The 15019-nt window shown below is 33.0% G+C and overlaps 1 protein-coding gene across 2 annotated transcripts; it reads left to right on the plus strand.

Moving 5' to 3' along the window:
• Positions 1-8886: 8886 nt before the first annotated feature.
• On the plus strand, positions 8887-14011 carry LOC103992568 (protein IQ-DOMAIN 3). Of its 2 annotated transcripts, none has more exons than XM_009412324.3 (5): positions 8887-9496; positions 10029-10458; positions 11435-11656; positions 12769-12888; positions 13075-14011. In XM_009412324.3, exons 2-5 carry the CDS (start codon positions 10081-10083, stop codon positions 13750-13752), a joined length of 1398 nt encoding a protein of 465 aa, XP_009410599.2. In that variant the 5' UTR covers positions 8887-9496; positions 10029-10080; the 3' UTR covers positions 13753-14011. The 2 variants fall into 2 exon arrangements, with proteins under 2 accessions (XP_009410599.2, XP_018684697.2); XM_018829152.2 differs by lacking the exon at positions 8887-9496 and adding an exon at positions 9503-9620.
• Positions 14012-15019: the final 1008 nt, after the last annotated feature.

A 15019-nucleotide genomic window follows, 5' to 3' on the forward strand; every position in this document is an offset into this window, starting at 1 on the left:
AAAATATTTTGGCATTGTGAACTAATAATTCTGTATAACTTATTGGGAGCATATGCTAACTTCTTGCTTAATATTCTCATATGATTGATTGATTGATTGATATATTATTATAAATATAGGTATTACGTTTTGAGTTTATGTGTGAATGTCTTCTAATCCATTTAATCTAATGAAAACCTTTTTTTTTATTCTCATTTTATATCTATTGTGATGGAAGAAATCTTCTCCACCAATAATGACTTGATTAATAATTAGTCCAAAATAATGATCAAATAATATTTTATAAAATAGTCTTTTCTACTATGTACACTTTGAGAATACATTTGAAATATATATCGAAGGTTAAATATACATTAACATTTGATAATTTTTTTCAAATTATATTTGGTCTCGATGCTATATTGTAAGTTCTCTACCTTAAGATAACATCAATATTTTAATATTTACGAGATGCTAATATAGTTTTTTAAAATATCTTATCATAAGATTGCCAAAGAAATCAACATGATTTATATCTTCTATAAAATAAAAATTATTTTTTCCAAAATTATTTTTATATTCATTTATATGATTAATTTTTTGTTTATTATATTTTTGAACCATATTAAATTTTTTATAATATTACATACATACATTTATTATTTATTTATTTATTTAATTTAAATATAAACAAATATACTTTTGAATAAATATCAAAATATTAGAAGTATAAATTTATCACATAATATTCAATTGACTTTCGAAATATAATTCAATTAAATAACACCTATGTGATCAAAATATAGTTTTCATATATTGTTTTTCAAATAGCATTCCATAATTATACATTCACTCGTACTCCCTTATTCAAATGCACATTAGTAATACAAATATGTTTCCCAACATAACTCAAATCCATTATAAAAAAAAATACTTTAGATATTTCTTTTTATTATATTTACTATATCCTTAGTAGAACTCACACAGAGCTCCAGAATGATTAGATTGGACAATCCACCAAAATTTAATCTTTATATAGATCAATCGAGAGCATGTCTCTAAGTCTATCTCAATTCTCGATGAGAAGAGCGTTTGAACTATCTATCGACGATGATATCATTTCCCTTATTCTTGTGCATGCTTGATATAGTATTAATACACTTAAGTTGAGGGATCAACTTGTTCGACTTATTACTAAGTAAACCCAATTTGTCTCCGTATCCCATCCGAATCCTATCATCATAAAAGTAGCTCATCGTAAATAAATTGTTCGATTACTCTTAAGTAAAACATACTAAGTTTGGAAACTTCAATATCTACAAGTGATCGTAATTAAATGTCAACTATAAGATTTGCTAATGCTTACACTTCAGTTTAGAACATGTCATAATTCAACGAATAAAGTGTAAATCACCGGATTTATTCCTTATTTTATTAAACTAAAAATTATATAGTTAACATTTTATCTTGGTAGAATAATTTGTTCCTTATAGGTATATTTCTTAATTTTGAAGAAATATACAAGCATTAAGATAATTTCTTAATTTGATTGAGAAAAATTGGAATAATAAAATTAATTATTCAAACATTAATTTTGAAAAATTAGAAATTAAGATTTACGTCATAAATGGATTTTCTCTCATCACATATCTAAGTCGGACAAACTCTTCATTCTCCTCGTTAGTTCTAACTAATGCTAAGTTTTGATAGAGAACATTAAGTCTTTCATTCAAATTCTTTAATTTTAATTTGAATATCAATTGGCTCATGTTGATAAGAATAAAAATAATTTTAGAATTAACTAATGTCAAGCTTTCAAAAATTAAGACACATGAAAAATTTGAATATCAATCGCTCTCGCCTGGTTCGATTCGCAATCGCCATTGGACTCGGAAGGTTCCGATCTCTTTCGGAGGCCAACGAGTGCGAGGCGAGTGCTTCTTGGAGGGGTCAAGCCGTCCTCAAGTGGGGAAGAAGTGAGAGATATGAGAATCCAGGAATACCTTCGCCCTCATCCGAAATAACGAATGAGCTCTTCGCGATCTCCGGTAGCAGAAGGCACGATCGATAAGGGTAAAACGGGAATTGAATAGATTGACTCGGTTCGAATCGGTTAACCGTATCTCGGTCAGGTTCGGATCGAAATAAAGATCCATACCCGTTTACTCATTCCATATGGGTTTTATATTTTGGAGCATCTTTAAATGTTTATTCTTTTAATGCTTGAAAATATCACATTTACCCCTTTATATTTTAGTACAATACATATGCCTCCAAATATTTCTTATAATATACATAAAGGGATAGATATGGAATCATATCATCAATATGTGTTTATTTTTTATATTAATATGTAAATTATACATCGACATATTTCAAAATTGATTTCAAACCTCAATTTAATAAATTAACACAAAGTGGTTATTATCTTATTTATATCCATATCTTTATCCTACAAATTTTTCTAAGATTTCAACTAACTTAGACTCGTAAAGATTGATTGATATCTATAATAAAAATATTTTGGCATTGTGAACTAATTCTGTATAACTTATAGAGAGGAAATACTAACTTCTTGCTTAATATTCTCATATGATTGATTGATATATTATTGTAAATATAGGTATTAGGTTTTGAGTTTATGTGTGAATGTCTTCTAATCCATTTAATCTGATGAAAACATTTTTTTTTTTAATTCTCATTTCATATCTATTGTGATGGAAGAAATCTTCTCCGCCAATAATGACTTGATTAATAATTAGTCCAAAACAATGATCAAATAATATTTTACAAAATAGTCTTTTCTACTATGTACACTTTGAGAATACATTTGAAATATACATCGAAGACTAAATATACATTAACATTTGATAATTTTTTTCAAATTATATTTGGTCTCGATGCTATATTGTAAGTTCTCTACCTTAAGATAACATCAATATTTTAATATTTACGAGATGCTAATATAAATTTTTAAAATATCTTATCATAAGATTGCCAAAGAAATCAACATGATTTATATCTTCTATAAAATAAAAATTATTTTTATTTTTTCAAAATTATTTTTATATTCATTTATATGATTATTTTTTTGTTTATTATATTTTTGAACCATACTAAATTTTTTATAATATTACATATATACATTTATTTATTTTTATTTTTTTTATTTATTAATTTAAATATAAACAAATATACTTTTGAATAAATATCAAAATATTAGAAGTATAAATTTATCACATAATATTCAATTGACTTTCGAAATATAATTCAATTAAATAACACCTATGTGATCAAAATATAGTTTTCATATATTGTTTATCAAATAGCATTCCATAATTATACATTCACTCGTACTCCTTTATTCAAATGCACATTACTAATACAAATATGTTTCCCAACATAACTCAAATCCATTATAAAAAAAAATATTTTAGATATTTCTTTTTATTATATTTACTATATCTTTATTAGAACTCACTCGAGCTCCAGAATGATTAGATTGGACAATCCACCAAACTTTAATCTTTATATAGATCAATCGAGAGCATGTCTTTAAGTCCATCTCAATCCTCGAAGAGAAGAGCGTTTGAACTATCTATCGATGATGACGATATCATTTCCCTTATTCTTGCGCATGCTTGATATAGTATTAATACACTTAAGTTGAGGGATCAACTTGTTCGACTTATTACTAAGTAAACCCAATTTGTCTCCGTATCCCATCCGAATCCTATCATCATAAACGTAGCTCGTCATAAATAAATTGTTCATTGACTCTTAAGTAAAACATATTAAGTTTGGGAAACTTCAATATCTACAAGTGATCGTAATTAAATGTCAACTATAAGATTTGCTAATGCTTATACTTTAGTTTAGAACATGTCATAATTCAACGAATAAAGTGTAAATCACCAGATTTATTCCTTATTTTATTAAACTAAAAATTATATAGTTAACATTTAATCTTGGTAGAATAATTTGTTCTTTATAGGTATATTTCTTAATTTTGAAGAAATATACAAGCATTAAGATAATTTCTTAATTTGATTGAGAAAAATTGGAATAATAAAATTAATTATACAAACATTAATTTTGAAAAATTAGAAATTAAGATTTATGTCATAAATAGATTTTCCCTAATCACATATCTAAGTCGGACAAACTCTTCATTCTCCTCATTCGTTCTAACTAATGCTAAGTTTTTTAATGCTAAGTTTTGATAGAGAACAGTAAGTCTTTCGTTCAAATTCTTTAATTTTAATTTGAATATCAATTGGCTCATGTTGAAAAGAATAAAAATAATTTTAGAATTAACTAATGTCAAGTTTTCAAAAATTAAGGCACATGAAAAATTTGAATATCAATCGCTCTCACCTTGTTCGATTCGCAATCGCCATTGGACTCGGAAGGTTCCGATCTCTTTCGGAGGCCAACGAGTGCGAGGCGAGTGCTTCTTGGAGGGGTCGAGCCATCCTCAAGTGGGGAAGAAGCGAGAGATATGAGAATCCAAGAATACCCTCGCCCTCATCCGAAATAACGAATGAGCTCTTTGCGATCTCCGGTTGCAGAAGACACGACCGGTAGGGGTAAAACGAGAATTGAGTGGATTGACTCGGTTCGAATCGATTAACCGTATCTTGGCCGGGTTCGGATCGAAATAAAGATCCATACCCGTTTAGTCATTCCATATGGGTTTTATATTTTGGAGCATCTTTAAATGTTTATTCTTTTAATGCTTGAAAATATCACATTTACCCCTTTATATTTTAGTACAATACATATGCCTCCAAATATTTCTTATAATATACATAAAGGGATAGATATGGAATCATATCATCAATATGTGTTTATTTTTTATATTAATATGTAAATTATACATTGACATATTTCAAATTTGATTTCAAACCTCGATTTAATAAATTAACGCAAAGTGGTTATTATCTTATTTATATCCATATCTTTATCCTACAAATTTTTCTAAGATTTCAACTAACTTAGACTTGTAAAGATTGATTGATATCTATAATAAAAATATTTTGGCATTGTGAACTAATTCTGTATAACTTATAGGGAGCATATGCTAACTTCTTGTTTAATATTCTCATGTGATTGATTGATTGATTGATATATTATTGTAAATATAGGTATTAGGTTTTGAGTTTACGTGTGAATGTCTTCTAATCCATTTAATCTAATGAAAACCTTTTTTTTTTTAATTCTCATTTCATATCTATTGTGATGGAAGAAATCTTGTCCGCCAATATCGACTTGATTAATAATTAGTCCATAACAATGATCAAATAATATTTTACAAAATAGTCTTTTCTACTATGTACACTTTGAGAATACATTTGAAATATATATCGAAGACTAAATATACATTAACATTTGATAATTTTTTTCAAATTATATTTGGTCTCGATGCTATATTGTAAGTTCTTTACCTTAAGATAACATCAATATTTTAATATTTACGAGATGCTAATATAAAATTTTAAAATATCTTATCATAAGATTGCCAAAGAAATCAACATGATTTATATTTTCTATAAAATAAAAATTATTTTTATTTTTTTCCAAAATTATTTTCATATTCATTTATATGATTTTTTTGTTTATTATATTTTTGAACCATACTAAATTTTTTATAATATTACATACATACATTTATTATTTATTTATTTATTTAAATATAAACAAATATACTTTTGAATAAATATCAAAATATTAGAAGTATAAATTTATCACATAATATTCAATTGACTTTCCAAATATAATTCAATTAAATAACACCTATGTGATCAAAATATAGTTTTCATATATTGTTTATCAAATAGCATTCCATAATTATACATTCACTTGTACTCCCTTATTCAAATGCACATTAGTAATACAAATATGTTTCCCAACATAACTCAAATTCATTATAAAAAAAATACTTTAGATATTTCTTTTTATTATATTTACTATATCCTTAGTAGAACTCATTCGAGCTCCAGAATGATTAGATTGGATAATCCACCAAAATTTAATCTTTATGTAGATCAATCGAGAGCATGTCTCTAAGTCCATCTCAATCCTCGAAGAGAAGAGCGTTTGAACTATCTATCGACGACGATATCATTTCCCTTATTCTTGCGCATGCTTGATATAGTATTAATACACTTAAAGTTGAGGGATCAACTTGTTCGACTTATTACTAAGTAAACCCAATTTGTCTTCGTATCTCATCCGAATCATATCATCATAAAAGTAGCTCGTCGTAAATAAATTGTTCAATGACTCTTAAGTAAAACATACTAAGTTTCGGAAACTTCAATATCTATAAGTGATCGTAATTAAATGTCAACTATAAGATTTGCTAATGCTTATACTTTAGTTTAGAACATGTCATAATTCAATGAATAAAGTGTAAATCACCATATTTATTCCTTATTTTATTAAACTAAAAATTATATAGTTAACATTTTATCTTGGTAGAATAATTTGTTTCTTATAGGTATATTTCTTAATTTTGAAGAAATATACAAGCATTAAGATAATTTATTAATTTGATTGAGAAAAATTGGAATAATAAAATTAATTATTCAAACATTAATTTTGAAAAATTAGAAATTAAGATTAATGTCATAAATGGATTTTCCCTCATCACATATCTAAGTCGGACAAACTCTTCATTCCCCTTATTCATTCTAACTAATGCTAAGTTTTGACAGAGAACAGTAAGTCTTTAATTCAAATTCTTTAATTTTAATTTGAATATCAATTGGCTCATGTTGATAAGAATAAAAATAATTTTGGAATTAACTAATGTCAAGCTTTCAAAAATTAAGACACATGAAAAATATCAAAATTATATTTTAATCGATAGATATTTTGAATTCTAAAATCAAATAATGATAATTTTTGAAATTTATGATGCGCAAAAGTTATCTATGTTTTAATTCATATAAATCTTATAAATTTTGGATTAATCAAACGTAAAGTTTCAAATTTTTGGATGCATGAAAAGTGTTCGATTTATGTTTTAACTGATAGAATTTCTATGGATTTCTATCGTAAATTAATTAATGGTAAATTTTCGATGCATGATAAATTTATAATTTACAATGTGATCTCAAATTTCTATCGTAATTAGAAATTTGATTTAAGTAATATCAATTGTTTTATTTAAGGATCATGTTAATTAGATTGAATTTAATCAATGATATGTCACACATTATCAAATTATTATTATTAATTATAATAATTTAAAATTGTATTTGTTGTATCGATGAAAAAAATAAAAAAAATTAAACTATTATGTCACTACTAGGTCTAATATGAGGATAAGTGACGAAAATAAAATTTTATAGCTCTATTAAAAAAAATACTATAAATAAAAAATAATAATTTTTTTTAAAATAATATAATATTATATCAATTTACTCTAAATTGCATTCAGATGGAAAATTATTTTTATAACAAATATTTTATTCTTTTTATAAAGAGTATGAGTTGTCTTTAGTAAATATATAAATGATAGGAGGGAGATGATAAAAACCCATGACTATTATTATTTTTGATACAAAAGATAGGTGACGAAGGTGAAATTATATAACTCCATTCAAAAATATTATAAATAAATTTTTTTTATCATTTTATTCAAATTGGTTTTAGAACAAAATTTATTTTTAAAAAATATTTTAAATATTTTTATTAAGTTATCCTTTGTATATATCGAAATGAGGGGAAGGAGATAAGAAAGACTCACAACCATTGAATTTTATTTTTATTCACACGATAAGTGATGAAGGTAAAATTCTATAACTCTATTCAAAAACATTATAAATAAAAATGATATAATATCAGATTAGTTTAGTCTAAATCTGATTCATACGAAAACTTTTTTTAAATTTTTTTAATCCATTAACGAAGAGAATGAATTGTCTTTCATAAATATAGAAATAACAGGAGGAAGATGAGAAAAACCCATTGCCGTTGGATTTTTTTTTTAATGTAAAGAATAAATGACGAAGGTAAAAATACTATAACTCCATTCAAAAATACCATAAATAATTTTTTTATGATTTTATTAAAAATAACATAATACCATATCAATTTTGTCTAATTTGGATTCAGATGAAAAATTATTTTTTTTAAAAAATATTTTAATCTTTTTATAAGAAAATGAGCCATTTTTCATAAATATAAAAATGAGAGGAGGGAGATGAGAAAAACCCATAATTATTGATTTTTTATTATGTAAAGGATAAATGACGAAGATGAAATTCTATAGCTCTATTCAACAATACTATAAATAAAAATTTTTATGATTTTATCAAAAACTACTATAACATCACATCAATTTAGTCTAAATTATATTTGGATGAAAAATTATTTTTAAGAATACTTTACTTTTTCTATAAAGAGAATGAGCTGTCTTTAGTAAATATAAAAATGAGAAAAACTCATAACGTTGAATTATTATTATTATTATTATTATTATCATTTAATATAAAGAATAAACGACGAAAAAAAACCGTTAAGGTCTTTACCGGTTAGCTAGCCGTTGGTTTTTATCGTTACATCACCCAAGTTACTAAGGAGGTAACGAATCACCCCGGAAACTTTCAAGGGTGTACGACAGACGTGATACGGGACCCCTAGTTTGGGTGCCATCAAGGACGACGTCACACCTGAAACTTTTCAAGGCTCGAATCGGTCCGCTCGGCCTCTGCGCTTCATCCTCACCCTCGAGTCGGCCGAGTCGAAAGCGAGAGCAGAGAAAGATTCCGTGAGTGGAATATTGTATGAAGGAAAGAGCAGAAGAGCAGCTTTATACCCCATCTTTTTGACGGCAGAAAAGCCACTTGCGACCCCGGTCTAGTCTTTGCCTTCGACCCCACGCACCCGTCCCCCGTCGATTCCAGGTCGACGGCGCTTCCACGAGTCCCATGCGCCTCCCGGGCCCGCCACCCGTGCCGGGTCTTGTGGGGTGAGGTTCCGCTGTCTCGGCCGGGACAGGGGAGCCAAAATCCATGGGCGGGTCAGCTCCCAACGCAAGCAGCAGTTGAGCGCTACTGACCGCACCGGTTGGCTGCCCTATCCAGCGAGATCGGACATTGGTTTCAAGGGGGGTGAGGTGAGGAGGAGAAGGTTCAGAAAGCGAGAGGAATGGAGAAGGGTGCTCCGAATGCGAAAGCTTTTCGCTGTTGTCAAAGAGGGGAAGGCTGGTGGAGGTAGGCCCCGCTGGAGAGGGAGGACCAGGAAGGGGTGGCCTGGTGTCCCCCTCGCGGCCTTGTCCAAGTGTCCAAGATCTAGTCTTTTGTGTCGTTTCTTCCACACGACTCTCGACTCTCGCTTCTCGCCTCTCGCCTGATAGGTGGAGAGAAAAACAGGTTCTCTCCGAGGTCTTTCGCGTGATCGTGCCAGCAACGTATTTCTTGGACCTCATCTCTTTCCGCTGCCTGTTTTCATTTTGGGAAGAAAGGGGGGACCTTTGGTGCTTCTGCTATTTCACCACCAGTACCAGGTAATGGTGATACTGTAAAGCTTTTCCCACTGCCGATTACCAGTTCTTTTTTGTCTCCCCACAGTCTGTTCTTGATCATTTTGGCGTTGCTGTTCCTTTTTTCTTCAGTTATTCGAGAAATTTGGTATGTTTTTTCTGTTTTTTTTTGCTTGCTAGCTTCTAGTTCCTTGTCGTGTTGCTTCCGGTGTGATTTAGTCTCTTCTGAAGCTGATTATTCTGGGTAAAAGATGAAATCTTCGGGAAAATTCCATCCGTGAGGCCCAAAAGAATTTTCGGGTTTTTAGTCTGTTCTTATTCTTTCAGTTTTGCTCTCCTCGTCAAATTTTCTTCTATGGTTCCGTTTATTCTTGGAAAGATGTCACCTTCAGAAACGCTTTGTTACTGCAACGAGAGTAGGAACGCCAATTTAAATCTTTTCTGATATGCGAAACAAAAGTTCTTAGCGGCACAGATAATCTAGTTCTTGTGGTTTGTGGCGGAGATGGGATAACACCGAGTTAGGCTTTGATCGTGCTTGTTTGTTTCTTTGCAGCTTAGGAGAGATCTAGTAGAGAGTACAGTAGACCAAGAGGAGGAAGGAGGAGATGGGAAGAAAGGGGAAGTGGTTCAGTGTTGTGAAGAGTGTTTTGATTCCCAACTGCTGTCAAGGAGATCATGGCAAATCCAAGCATTCCGATCCACTCCCTACAAAAGAAGTGGAGACTACTGCTCATGAGGCTGCTCAACCACTGCCACTGGCGCCCATCGAGGGGGATAAACTGACAGAGAAGGGGGATGAACAGAGCAAGCATGCTTATTCGGTGGTGGCGCTTGCCAGTGCTGTTGCCGCAGAGGCTGCAGCTGTCGCCGCTCAGGCTGCAGCAGAGGTTGTTTGCCTCACCACCTCAACAACTAGGCTTGTAGGTGAACCGAGAGAAGAGGTTGCAGCCATCAAGATCCAGACTGCTTTCAGGGGGTATCTGGTAAAGTTTCTTGTTTCTCTTTTTCCTCCATTATCAATTGTACAATTTGTTTGGTTTCAAAATTCCTCCCTGGGGACAATGGTTGAGCTGTGCTATCATGCATAGGAAGAAAAGGGAAAGTTATCTTGTTATTTATTCACTTTCAGATGAACTGAACTGCCTTCAGAATGTCATGCAAATATCACCTTATCTGAGAATCAAGGAATCTTGACACGCAATTATTGTTCACTTTATATATTTAGGGTTTCTAATTTTGATAACTTTCCTACTTTAGTTTGAGTTTGCTAGTGGTAAATGGTCATCCGTTTGGTAAACTGCTTTGTGTTTATTATACTTGTTTTAACTAAAGTAAGATCAGCAAGATATTGGATTTTCATTAATTCTTTATCAACTGGATAATGACAATCATATAAAGTTAATTGCTCAAAATGTGACTTAAATAAACATATGACTTTTTACATATGGCTTTTTTCATATCTCAATGGCAAAAGTTCCATATAGTCGATCCCAAATAGTTGGGACTTACGGTTTTACTGTTGTAGTGCTTAAAATGTATGGTATGCACATTGGCATATAGTACAAAATTGTGGGCACATTATGTTGGAAAACGTCTATTCTATGTGCTATTTTTCACTTTAGTTATGCATGCCAATTTGCTTGACAAATTTTTGTAACGGTATAATCTTCTTTTAAAACAATGCAAGAAAGCATCAAGTTACCATGAAATGTAAACCATTACTCGTGTATTCAAAGACAAGGCTAGTTTACTCCAAGTGCATAGTTCTGCCACATGTGCACAAGCATCAAGTAATGTCATGTACTTATTTAGGGCTTACCAAGACCTGTGCATTCTAGCATGAATGAACTAGTTTGGCAGTGAATGAAGGCCATTTTTTAATTTCTCTTTTGCTATCTTATGCTGATCTGTTATTGTTGATGATTTGGACCGTTGTCTTTTATTGAAAATTTTGTCAAGGCAAGAAGAGAATTGCGAATTCTGAGAGGACTGTTTAGGTTGAAGAGACTAGTTGATGGAAATGCTGTGAGGTCTCAAACCTATAACACCTTACATTGCATGCAAAAAATGGCAAGAGTTCAGACACAGATACGTGCAAGGAGGATCAGAATGACAGAGGAAAACCAGGCTCTCCAGAGGCATCTGCAACGGAAATATGAAAAAGAACTAGAGAAAGTGAAGGTGAGTGTGCATTTTATGTTAAAATCTCATATAACACAGCTCTTGATGCTCAGAAATCTATGATATCTGCATGTTTTCTTCGAAAAAGCTGTGTAAACTTGTAAGATCTGGGAAGGAAATTAATTTCACTATGCTACTTCACAAGAGTGAGGACTTGCATGTTAGGAAATAACCACATTAGTTTCAAATAATGCTACTTATTTACTCTATTCTAATTCTGAGCCTTTTAGATGGTATAATACCTTCATGTATGGGGGGTGAACAACCTTGTATCTAGTTTGACAATTGGGCTAATTAGGCCTGAAATTTAACATTCCCAAACCTACCCGAAATCTGCTCTATTTCTTGATTGCAATGGGAATCTTTCCCCCATTTCTGCATTATCCAAGCACAGGATCCCTAGTTCCCACTTTGCCAACCCCATTATTCCTCATTGTATAGAAGAGAGAGGAGATGACGCGAGAGAGGGGGGGAAATCTGTGCCGAACTGCTTCTTGCATTGTCAAAATCCAGGTTTCCTCAAATCAAACCTGAACAACCATGAGCTGGGGAAAACCCCACCCCAATTAGGTCAGGTTCCATTCAGCACCGCATGGATTGGTTCCAGTCTTCCAGCTTTACTTGTATTTTGTTTGGTCGATAATGCTCTCAAACTATCTTGGTCCCATTTTAATGGTAAATTTTGCAATGTAGCAATCAATTAACTAGTTAGTCTCTAAAAGATTACATTCCACCAAGACAATTAGCTAAGTGCTTATCAAGTCATTCTTTTGGTATCTTGTACCGGTCAAATTTAATGTAATAATATGCATTGTAAAGCTAACTGCACAAAATAAACAACTAGGGTTTCAATTTGGCCATACTAATTTAGTTTGTACATCCACTGCTAGTAAGTTATACGACATCATTTTGGAAAGTCACTTGCACTGATTATGCAGTTATCTTAATGATGATATGTACAATTTTACATATTTTACAAATCTACGTTGAGGTACCATGACTGTTATCTATCCATGTGTTCTCACATTTCACATCTCGTGAACCTGTATTGCTGTCCTTTCATCCAAACTGAATTTGCCATATTTTGACTAATGGTTAATGTTGAAGTACAGATCGAAGAAGAATGGGATGATAGTCTTCGGTCCAAAGAGAAAATTGAAGCAAATCTAGTGAACAGACAAGAAGCTGCTGTAAGAAGAGAAAGGGCACTAGCTTATGCATTTTCTCATCAGGTAGTGGGCATTTCAACTCCTTAATGCATATTCATTATCCTTGCTATTCCAGTTCTCAAGTTTCTTCATTGTACTAGCATGATGATTAATTATATATTAGGTATTATTTGCTGTATTTTCTTTCCTACTAGTATTCTGTACTTTATTCTGTACTGCAGTAATGATTTAATGCATTTTCTGGCACAGTGGAAGAGCTCTTCCAGATCCTTGACTCCAACATTCACCGACCCAAGGAATCCGCAATGGGGTTGGAGCTGGTTGGAACGGTGGATGGCAGCAAGGCCATGGGAGACCCACAGGATAACAGAAACCAATGATCATGACTCCATAAGGAGTGCCACCTTCAGTCTCATCGGACAAACAATGAAACGGCGCGACACTAGCTTGGAACGCACCCCATCAGCAATTCGGAAATCAAGCCGACCTACCAGCCGCCAGTCACCCATGACACCACAATCTAAGCCACGGTCCAGAAAGATATCGCTGAGTCCAAGAGGTGGTCGACGCTTGGTAGATGAGGATGCGAGGAGCATGGTCAGCTTTCAGTCTGAGCGGCCAAGGAGGCACAGCATTGCAGGATCATCAGCGAGAGACGACGAGAGCCTGGTGAGCTCACAGTCCATTCCGAGCTACATGGCATCCACAGAATCAGCTAGAGCCAGGTCCCGGTTCCATAGCCCACAAAGTGACATGGCTGACACTCCGGGGAAGAGATCTATTTGCTCAGTAAAGAAACGCCTTTCTTTTCCTATGGCTGATGATAACAGTATATCATCTCCTGCAGCAAGGATTAGGCGTTATTCAGAGCCTCCTAAGGTAGACATTTCCCCAGTGAATAACGAGGAACAATCAGTGGAGAATTGAGTTAGTTCATAACCTATGGGGGAGTCTTGGTGCTATGCCCTGTATGTGTGCGTGTGCGCGTTACTGAGAGTTGGGTTCATTGTTGTTGATATGGCTTGTTTGTAGCCTAGGGTTCTTAGCTTTCTTGTGTGTGTGTTAGTGAATGTGCTTTGGCTTTTGATTGCAGGCACAAGCAATGTGTGGGTTGCCTTGGATGTTGCTTGTGAGTCTGTCAGAATCTGACTTGATGTTGTATCCATTGCTGAAATGTTTTCTCCAACATCTGTTTCCCTTCCCCTTCCCCTTCCAGACAGAGGAGTCTTTTAGAGATCCCACTATCCATTAGTGTCAACTGTAAGAGAACCAACTGTTTGGCTCAATATATCATTGGCTGGTGAGCATTTAGGAACCTATATTTCTGAAGCTGGTTCACTTCATAAATGCTATCTGCATGCTTCTAAGAGATGCTGTTGTGGTTATGAAGCAGGAGACAGACACTGACCTCCCATGTCTTCCCAGTTGTTGGCTTCCTACATTGTTGCTCCAAATTAATCCATCATTGTAGCAGATGGACAGAGCAGGAAAGGTCATACAAAGACAATAGAAACTCCAGAACTTTTTCTTGTGGAATACATGAAGGCTAATAGTTTGCCATCTGATACTATTTTAGAAGCAAAGTGAACCTTTTGCACTTCTGTAAAGAGGAATTTAGGCCTTAAAAATCCTTGAAAGCATGCTTTCTGTGTCAGAGCTGTTCGTGATCTGTTCTCTGCCATTCATTTGTTTGAAGAGCTGCTTCAGAGTTCAAGTTACAGTTTCCATGAATCATTCCTCATCTATCCCTGCTATTTCCTTGACACTCGACCAGATTGCTATCTGGCCACCTGCCTGATTCCCATCAGTTCATCACAGTTGAGCAGCATGTTTCATGGAGACATCCAAGAACCATGCTGATATTGTACCTACGATGAACCATACCAGTGGATAGCTAAATGATGGAACACAGCCGTACGATCAGAACAAGATCCATAAACATACTCACTGGAGAACCAAGTCGATGCAGGCAGCAGCGACGCTACCTGCGCAGCAGATGACACCGCCGTCATCTTCCCGAACAAAGCGGATTCAGGACGGCAGCGATGTCATCTCTCCTGCGAAGGCAGCACTCCGATGCTGAGTCCACCCTTCTCCTCTGCCAATGGCTTCAGCGGGTTGGATCATGGATGGCATGACACTTCACGGACGGAGCTCAGTCTTCTGCTGTCAGCAAGCATCAGCTGCGATGTGT

The sequence above is a fragment of the Musa acuminata genome, chromosome BXJ2-7, assembly GCF_036884655.1.
Source record: "Musa acuminata AAA Group cultivar baxijiao chromosome BXJ2-7, Cavendish_Baxijiao_AAA, whole genome shotgun sequence".
Taxonomy (NCBI): Eukaryota; Viridiplantae; Streptophyta; class Magnoliopsida; order Zingiberales; family Musaceae; genus Musa; species Musa acuminata.

Excerpts from the sequence above, each read along its gene's own strand:
- LOC103992568 (XM_009412324.3), top strand. The coding sequence starts at position 10,081 with ATGGGAAGAAAGGGGAAGTGGTTCAGTGTTGTGAAGAGTGTTTTGATT. Across the intron at positions 10,459-11,434 it reads CTGCTTTCAGGGGGTATCTG|GCAAGAAGAGAATTGCGAAT; the intron begins GTAAAGTTTCTT and ends AATTTTGTCAAG. Across the intron at positions 12,889-13,074 it reads CTTATGCATTTTCTCATCAG|TGGAAGAGCTCTTCCAGATC; the intron begins GTAGTGGGCATT and ends TTTCTGGCACAG.